Raw genomic sequence first — 8834 nt, forward strand, 5'->3', positions numbered from 1 at the left:
GGAGGGGGGTGGGGAAAGGTTTGAAAGGGTTTCAAACGGCCCTTTTTTCGCACCGTTTCACCTTTCAGCTCGTGTATCCCCCGCCACCTCCGCCACCCCGAGCGGGAGGGGAGGGGGGAGGCTGCCTTGGCCCCTGCAAAGCCCCGTGTGTGCCGCTTCCACGGCATCATGTGGCTCCCAGATGGCAGCGCTGGGCCGGCTCCAGCCGCGGCTGCCGAAAACCTGCCCCGGAGCCCGGGCGTGGAGCCGGGGCCCCCGCGGCGGGGAGGGACACGCGGGGAGGCAGGGATGGCTCCTGCCCCGCGGGTGGAAGGTGCACACGGGGGTGGGAGCGATGCCGGGAGCCCCGTAGGTTTTGGGGTGGTGATGGGGGGGGTTTTTGGGGAGTCCTCGAGGGCTGGGAATTTGAATGGGAGAAGGGCACAGCGGGGTCTTGGGGGGCTTTCCCGGGGGTCTGACTTCTGTGTTTTCTCCTTTGTAGCCTGTGGGGAGACGCTCCAGGACAGCCAGGGTAACTTCTCCTCCCCGGAATTCCCCAATGGATACTCTGCCCACATGCACTGCGTCTGGAGGATCTCCGTCACTCCCGGAGAGAAGGTACCGGCTCCCACCTCCTGCCAGCCCTCCTCTTCCTCCTCCCTCCCTACCCACATCTCCCACCCTTTTTTTTGGGGGTGTCCCTGATCCCAGCATCCCTCTGTGGGCTGAGGGCAGAGCAGGGCCGGGGGCTCCCACCGGCTCCCAGCAGACGGGACGCAGTGGGGGGGCTCACCCCACGCTCTTCCTGCTCCTTCCCAACCTCAGATCATCCTGAATTTCACCACCCTGGACCTGTACCGAAGCCGGCTGTGCTGGTACGACTACGTGGAGGTGAGAGACGGGTTCTGGAGAAAGGCCACGCTGCGAGGTAACAACCCGGGGCCTCCTGCCCGCTCCTCCTGCCCACCGGGAACGCTCCAGCACTGGGACCAGGGGCTCCCCTCGGCCTCTATCCTTGCCTGACTGGTGTTCCAAAGCCCTGGGGTGGGGGGAAACCAACCTCTAGAGGGGTTACTGGGGTGAGAGGAGCTCCCAGTTTGGCCCCGCGCCAGTGAAACCAGTCTGGGTGACCCAGCTGGCTGGCACAGCTCTGCCCAGGGAGGTGCCAGTGTCCCGGTCCCATCCCCATGAGCTGGATGTTCCCCAGGGAGATTCCAGGATCCCGGTCCCATCCCTGCAAGCTGGATGTTCCCCAAATCCCATCTGACCCTGGAATAACCAGTTTAAGTTCTGAAACCACCAGCAAAGCTGGAGGGGAGCGGGGGGAGAAGCAGCGCTTTGGCTTTAGGCTGGGAAGGGGCACAGGGGGCACCAGGAGGGGATGACTGGGAGGAAGAGGAGGGGGTGGCAAGGAAGAGGAGGGGTTCCTGGCCAGCAGGAGCCCAGCATGCCTTCCTCCCCAGGCAGGTTCTGCGGGAACAAGCTGCCCGAGCCCATCATCTCCACCGACAGCCGCCTCTGGGTCGAGTTTCGGAGCAGCAGCAACTGGGTGGGCAAAGGATTCTTCGCTGTCTACGAAGGTAGGGGTGAGCAAGGGGGGCCAGGAGGTCAGTGAAGGGGTTGGAGGGGGGCTCAAGTCGCTGCTCCTCCCTTCCAGCCATCTGTGGGGGGGAAGTGAAGAAGGACAACGGGCACATCCAGTCCCCCAACTACCCTGATGACTATCGGCCCAGCAAGGTGTGTGTCTGGAAAATCACCGTCTCCGAGGGCTTCCACGTGGGATTGACCTTCCAGTCCTTCGAGGTGAGTCAGCATTCCTCCCAGACCGGGACGGGGAGGTGTCCCCAACCAGGGACAGGCCTGGGGCTGCTCTTCCTGGCTCCACATCCCCCCGTGCTGCCTCCCTGCCTCAGTTTCCCCCGGACCTTCGTTCAGCCTGTGGGCAGCAGGGAGGGTTTGGGGGTGCAGGGGGGCTGAGACAGACCCGGTTCTAACACCCCTGCCACCAGATCGAGCGGCACGACAGCTGTGCCTACGACTACCTGGAGATCCGGGATGGCAGCACTGAGTCGAGCAGCCTCATCGGCCGCTACTGCGGCTACGACAAGCCCGACGACATCAAGAGCACCTCCAACAAGCTCTGGATGAAATTCGTCTCCGACGGCTCCATCAACAAGGCGGGTTTCGCCGTCAACTTCTTCAAAGGTGTGGGGGTCGCTCCTGGGAGGGGGTGCTGGGAGGGGTCACGGCCCCTCTTCCCGCTCATCCCGCCCTGCCCTGCCCAGAGATGGACGAGTGCTCCCGGCCCAACAACGGCGGCTGCGAGCAGCGCTGCGTCAACACCCTGGGCAGCTACAAGTGTGCCTGTGACCCTGGCTACGAGCTGGCATCCGACAAGCGCCGCTGCGAGGGTGAGTGCCCCCCCCAGAACGCCCTGACTACCCCCCTAAACGATGCCCCTCGCAGCGTCCCTGACCCCGCGGAGCCCGGGGAGGTGACGGGCGCCGGGTGCCTCCCGCCCTGCAGCCGCCTGCGGAGGTTTCCTCACCAAGCTCAACGGCTCCATCACCAGCCCGGGGTGGCCCAAAGAATACCCCCCCAACAAGAACTGCATCTGGCAGCTGGTGGCCCCCACCCAGTACCGCATCTCCCTCCAGTTCGACTTCTTCGAGACCGAGGGCAATGACGTGAGTGGGCAGCAGACGCTGCTGGGAACCCCTCCCTTCCCCAGGGGGTGGCACAGCCATGTCCCCGTGTTCCACACCCTGTGCCACCCCCCCACGAGGTGTGCAAACACGGCTTTGTGCCCCCCCCCCCCAGGTGTGCAAGTACGACTTCGTGGAGGTGCGCAGCGGGCTGACGGCCGACTCCAAACTGCACGGCAAGTTCTGCGGCGCCGAGAAGCCCGACGTGATCACCTCGCAGTACAACAACATGAGGATCGAGTTCAAGTCCGACAACACCGTCTCCAAAAAGGGCTTCAAAGCCCATTTCTTCTCAGGTAGAGCTGCCAGGCCCCGGCACGGGTGTCCCCTGCCCTTCCTCACCCCTCGGGTCCTCCCCGCGCCCCCCAAACCGCCGCTAACGCTCCCCCTTGCCTGCCCTGGGCGTGCAGCCCCCTGGTTCCAGCCCGGTGATGGGGTGACCCCTGTTGGGGTCTGAATCCTCCCAGCCCCTGCCAGCCTGGCTGGCAGCACATTTTGGGAGGTTTTCCCCTCTTTTTGGGGGTATAGTTGGGTCCGACTTCAGTGCTCTTGGGAGGCCCCCAGATTTCCAGGGGGTGCTGGGGGCCAGCTGGGGACAGGGATGTGCTCGGCCCTGGGTGCTGCACCCCTCGGGTGGCGCTGCCGGGGTGGGGGGACGGTGACACCCTGCTCTGCTGCGCTGCTGCTCCCTGCTACGCTGCACGGCATCGGCTTCCTCCGCTTCCCGGGATCAGCATCCGGCCACGTCTCAGCTCTCCAGGGCGATTCCCTCCTCCCAAAAACCATTACCTGCCTATCCCTGTCCGCTCCACGGTCCGCCCTCCTCTCCTGGGCCACCCCTCCAGGAGCTGGTGTCGCCTTCGGATGGGACTCAGGGGGGTAGGGATGGGCCCATGGAATATAACACTGGATGCAGCCGAGCATCACCCAGGGCTGGACCCTGGGCTGGGGGCTGCCACGGGACCCTCGTGCGAGAGTCCCCTCGGTGTGGCACAGTGCCCTGGACACCATCCTGGCCGTGAGCGACTGGCAGCACCTCTCAGACCCCTCCTGCTGCATTTTGACTGTTTTTGTGGGGCAGTGTGGCCACCTGGCTGCGGGAGCAGCGGGACCGGCATCCCCCGGAGCCCCCTGGAGCTCCCCCAGGGTTCCCCAGAGCGGGGGTCAGGTGTCTTTGCTTTATTTGTTTAATTAAAACCAAGGCAAGTAGGGCGGCCCAGGGGGCCCAGCCGTCGGGAGCCGGCACCCTCCACAAAGTGGATCCTCGGGGAAGCCCCGGTGGCCGAGCAGGACCACGGGGCAGCCGGGTGAGTGTCCCCCACCGTGCTGCGCCTCGGGCTCCTTCCCTCTTCCCACCGGGATGTGATGTGATCCCGTGGGGGCTGCCCCGACCCCAGCCCACCAAACCCTCTCCTCCACCTCTCCGCACCCAGGTCTCGGGCTTTCCCGGCAGCAGGACCACCCCGGAGGACTCGGCCACAGCGGGGCCCCTCTTTCAGTCCCTGCCCCGGGGTCGCTCCCGGCCATGCCTGGGCAAAACATCTCCCGTGCGGCGCCTTTTTAGCCGCGGAGGGTCCCTGAGCTCCGGACGAGCTCCATCCCTCGGTGCCAAGGGCAGCCTGGCCGCCTGGGCGCCCGTTTTCCCCCGGTGAAGACATGGCCCCTTCCTCTTCCTCCTCCTCCTCCTCCTCCTCCTCCTCGTCCTCGCGGGCCGGGGCTCCGTCGGCTCGCGCGTAAGGATGCGGGACAATTCCGCCCGGGAATCCGCCGCGGTGTCGGTGCCCAGGTGAGTGCCCCCGGCTCTCGGCCGAGCCCCGGCACAGGGGGGTCTCCGCAGCGGGGGGGAAGAGGCGCCGGCGGGGGCTGTGGGATCTGCCCGGAGCCCTTCGGATGCCCGCGGGGGAGAACGGTGGTGAGCGCACGGCTGACGCCGGGCGGCGGCGAGCGAGCCGGTTGGAATAAAGGATTGCTAAAGACACCGACCCGGTGGGCTTCTTTCCGCTGCCAACTCTCCTCTGCTCTTGTCTCGCCCGCCCAGGCTCCCTCCCTCCCCCGGTGCTGGAGCTGCTCTGAGCCCAGAAGCCCCTTCCCATCCCCAAATGGGCCTTCCCGCCTCGCTTCCTCCCTCAGACGTAGGAGACTGTCAGGTTACGGCCTCTGGTTGAGAGGCGGGGGGGACTGGGGCAGGGCCCCCCTCACTGCTGGCTCCGGGAGGGATGCTCCTGTCCGGCACAGCGGGATGCTGGGGGGGGCTGGTGCTGATTGCTGCTGATTCCAACCCCACAACGCCCACTCCTCAGACCACCACCTCGTGGGGAGGGGGAGCGAGGGGGAAAAGAATGGGACGTGGAGCATCTCTGGAGGGGGGTTTGGGTGTGCTGAGACATCGGCCATAGGCCCCTCGGGAAAGGCGGTGGGATGGGAGGTCAGCTCAGCCAGCAAGGGGGTGCTCCCGAACCCCTCCACTGCCATTCCCAGACTGGACACCCCCAGGAGCTCGCGCAAAGCCCACCCTCATCCTCCTGGAGCCAGCCCCGTGCCTCCTCCTCCTCTTCCTCCTCTTCCTCCCCACAGAGCCGCTCGCCCCGGGCTGCAGAGGGGGCTCCCGGGGTGTCCCCCTCGCTGTTGCTTCCTCGGCTGCTGCTCCGCATGTCCCCCCCCCTCCCGCCCCCGCCACCCCCCGCGCCCCCATCGCTCCCCCCCTTCTCTCCCTCTCTCTTTGCAGAGAAGAAGCAGCAGCTGCAGCCCCCGAAATCTCGCCCGCCCGGCCTGAAGTTCCGCCTGCAGAAGCGGCTGCGGGGCCCCTCCTGAGCCGCTCCATCCTCTCCACCTTTCTCAGGAACGCCGCGGCCCCGGAGCCATGCGGGAGCACGGCGGGACCGAGCCGAGCCGTGCCGCCGGCCCCCCGGCAGCCTTTTGCTTGACAGAACTGGTTGTTGACCTTATTTTTAATTTTTTTAAAAATTTTTAAATTTTTTTTTTTTTTTTTTTTTTTTTTTTGTTCCAAGCACCCCATATTCCTTTGTTTGTTTACCAGCTGACCTTGGTGTTTTTTTTTCTTCCCCCCCACCCCTCCGATTTTTACCATGTCTGTGACATTTCCTATCGATGAGTAAAGAGGGACCTCCCGCGTCCTGGTCTTTTCTTGTGCATCTTTGGTTGTCACTGTGTGTTTTTCTGCCTCCCCTCCCAACCCCGTCCATCCCGGCAGCAGGTAATGGTGGCACCCATGGGTGAGCCCACGGGAGAGGAGGACCCATCCCGCCCCTGGATGGGGCTGGATTTGGAAGCGGGACGCTGGAGCTCTGCTTGCTGCTGGCTGTGGGGCGCTTGCTTGGCTGGGTGCTCCGCGGAGGGCGTGGGGCTGGTGGGGCTGGGATGCCGTGCCGGGCTGGAATATCCCACTCCAGGGTTTTCCCACCCCGCTCAGTGATCCCTCTGCTCTCTCCCAGACAAGGACGAGTGCTCCAAGAACAACGGGGGCTGCCAGCACGAGTGCCTCAACTCCTTCGGCAGCTACGAGTGCCAGTGCCGCAGCGGCTTCGTGCTGCACGACAACAAGCACGACTGCAAGGAAGGTGGGCTCATCCCGCGCCCCGGCCCTGTGGGACACCCCCACTCCGTGCATCCGTGACCCTTTCCCTTGTCCCGGCAGCCGGCTGTGACCACAAGGTGACATCCATCTCCGGGACCATCACCAGCCCCAACTGGCCCGACAAGTACCCCAGCAAGAAGGAGTGCACCTGGGCCATCAGCACCACGCCGGGGCACCGCATCAAGCTGGTAGGGACTGTGGGGTGGGGAGTGCTGGAGTGCCCTCCACTGAGCCCCACCAACAACTCCATCCATCGCCTCCTCAGACCTTCTCGGAGCTGGACGTGGAGGCGCAGCAGGAATGCGCCTACGACCACCTGGAGATCTACGACGGGAAGGACGCCAAGGCCCCAGCGCTCGGCCGCTTCTGCGGGGCCAAGGAGCCCGAGCCCGTCGTCTCCTCGGGCAACAAGATGTTCCTCAAGTTTGTCTCCGACAACTCCGTCCAGAAGAAGGGGTTTGAGGCCACCCACACCACAGGTAGCGCCGTGGGGCTGGGAAATGGGGCCGTGGGGTGCGGGGAGAGCGTGGACGCCCCTAAAGGCCGGTTTGTCCCCCAGTGTGCGGAGGCCAGGTCCGCGCCGAGGTGAAGACCAAGGACTTGTATTCCCACGCACAATTCGGGGACAACAACTACCCGGGGGGCTCGGACTGCGAGTGGGTGATCATGGCAGAGGAGGGGTTCGGCGTGGAGCTCATCTTCCAGACCTTTGAGATCGAGGAGGAAGCCGACTGCGGATACGACTACATGGAGCTCTTCGACGGCTACGACGGGACGGCCCCGCGCCTCGGCCGCTTCTGCGGGTCAGGGGTGAGTTGGGGAGGAATTGGGACAGGGTATGGGGTTTGGAACAATGTTAGGGTTGGGGTTAGGGAAGGTTAGAGCGGTGTGAGGGTGCAGCGTGACAGGCAAGGCCCAGCCAGTAGAAATCCCTGGGGGAATTCGATGTGGTGCGACAATTTGCACCCTCCCCGTTGGAAAAATCCCCCCTCCCTCCCACCGTGCACACGCATCCCGGGAACGTCCAGGGATGTGAGCACTCCCTCCCTCTCCCTCACAGCCCCCCGAGGAGATCTACTCGGCCGGAGACTCCGTGATGATCCGCTTCCACTCGGACGACACCATCAACAAGAAGGGTTTCCACCTTCGCTACACCAGCACCAAGTTCCAGGACACGCTGCACACGAGGAAATGAGGGCCGGGGGTCCCGGCCCCACCCCCGCGGGCAGGGGAGGAGGATGAGGAGGAGGAGGAGGAGGAGGAGGAGGAGAAGAGCAGGGAGGAAGGTGGGGAGCGCTGCTGCCCCGCACAGACTGCACGGAGGAGGAGCACACAGCCAACCTCAGCACTCAAGACACGCTCGCACGGGGCGCCGGGGCTCGGGCGCCCACGGCACGGGGGGCACGGGGAGGGGGGCCCTGCTGGAAACCACCCACCCCGGTGCTGGGGGTGGGGCCTGAGCGGGACCCGCTGCCCTTCCCTGCCCCGGCCGAAGCTCTGAATGTACAAACCAGTAACCAGGAAGAGCCCAAAACACACACACAAGGTGCTGTCTCTCTCTTGTACCCATGAAATAAATACCCTTGTACTTGGAGCGGGGCAGCCCCGGCCTCTTTGCTTCCGCCCCGGGAAAAAACGGCATCCAAAACGGGGCTGGAATAGCGGGGGGAGAGCCCCCGGCACCCTGCACGGACCCCCATCCTCAGGGCTCTGATGGAGCAGAGCCAGCAACCCTGAAGGAGCAGCCAGACCGTGTCCCAGGGGTGGTGGGACCCGTGACGGGTGATGGGGTCTGTCAGAGCCCCCCACTCCCCCAGCACTCTGCAGAAGGGTGCTCCCCCCCACATACACACCCCCTGTATCTCACCCTCCCCCAGCAGCACCCCAGTGTGGGTGGGTGGGTGCCACGTGCCGTGCCCACCGCGTGCCGTGCCCACCGCGCGCTCCGGGTGCCGGTGGCAGATGGCGGGTGGGCTGTGCCGCGGCCCCCGCGCCCACCGCGTGCTCCCTCGTGCCTCCCCTCCATCCCGAGCGCTCTGCCGGTGCGGAACACGTGTGTGATGGTGTCAGGATGGGGCTGGGATGCTCTGGAGTGGCTGTTCCCAGGTGGAATGGTGATGGGCCCCGGGGTTTTGCATCCAGAGGGTTTTTCAGTTCTGATGGTGGAAAGAGGGTACCGAATTCAGGGAGTGTTTCAGCTTTTCAGTGACAGGACAAGGAGTGATGGTCCATAAACTTAACCACAAATATCTCCAAGGGATGCCAGAGGATGGAGCCATACTCTTCCCAGTGGTGCCCAGTGACAGGACAAGGCCACAAACTAAACCACAGTGTGAGGAAGAACTTCTTTCCCTTGAGGATGGCAGAGCTGCCCAAGGAGGGCGTGGAGTCTCCCTCTCTGGAGACATTCCAAACGTACCTGGATGTGTCCCCACCTGCTCGGGGCAGAGGGGGTTGGACAGGAAGATCTCCTTCCATCCCGAACCTTCCTGTGAGCTGGCGAGGGCGGGAGGGTTACCAGTGACCGCCTCAGCACCTTGTCCCCTCCCAGTCCC

General features: G+C 64.8%; 1 protein-coding gene across 1 annotated transcript in view; it reads left to right on the forward strand.

The window, feature by feature from the left end:
* BMP1 (bone morphogenetic protein 1) overlaps positions 1 to 7873 on the forward strand; it is an 18168-nt gene extending 10295 nt beyond the window's left edge. Inside the window, exons 7-19 of the mRNA XM_027907267.1 lie at positions 417 to 597; positions 805 to 907; positions 1443 to 1559; positions 1637 to 1782; positions 1989 to 2184; positions 2265 to 2390; positions 2506 to 2666; positions 2800 to 2980; positions 6137 to 6262; positions 6340 to 6467; positions 6545 to 6758; positions 6839 to 7089; positions 7340 to 7873. Coding sequence (XP_027763068.1) covers positions 417 to 597; positions 805 to 907; positions 1443 to 1559; positions 1637 to 1782; positions 1989 to 2184; positions 2265 to 2390; positions 2506 to 2666; positions 2800 to 2980; positions 6137 to 6262; positions 6340 to 6467; positions 6545 to 6758; positions 6839 to 7089; positions 7340 to 7474 — 2065 coding nt within the window. The 3' untranslated portion in view covers positions 7475 to 7873. The remainder of the gene's footprint in view (positions 1 to 416; positions 598 to 804; positions 908 to 1442; positions 1560 to 1636; positions 1783 to 1988; positions 2185 to 2264; positions 2391 to 2505; positions 2667 to 2799; positions 2981 to 6136; positions 6263 to 6339; positions 6468 to 6544; positions 6759 to 6838; positions 7090 to 7339) is intronic.
* Positions 7874 to 8834: the final 961 nt, after the last annotated feature.

This window comes from Empidonax traillii, unplaced genomic scaffold, assembly GCF_003031625.1.
Source record: "Empidonax traillii isolate 1590-97213 ecotype Southwest subspecies unplaced genomic scaffold, ASM303162v1 scaffold1433:size205388, whole genome shotgun sequence".
Taxonomy (NCBI): Eukaryota; Metazoa; Chordata; class Aves; order Passeriformes; family Tyrannidae; genus Empidonax; species Empidonax traillii.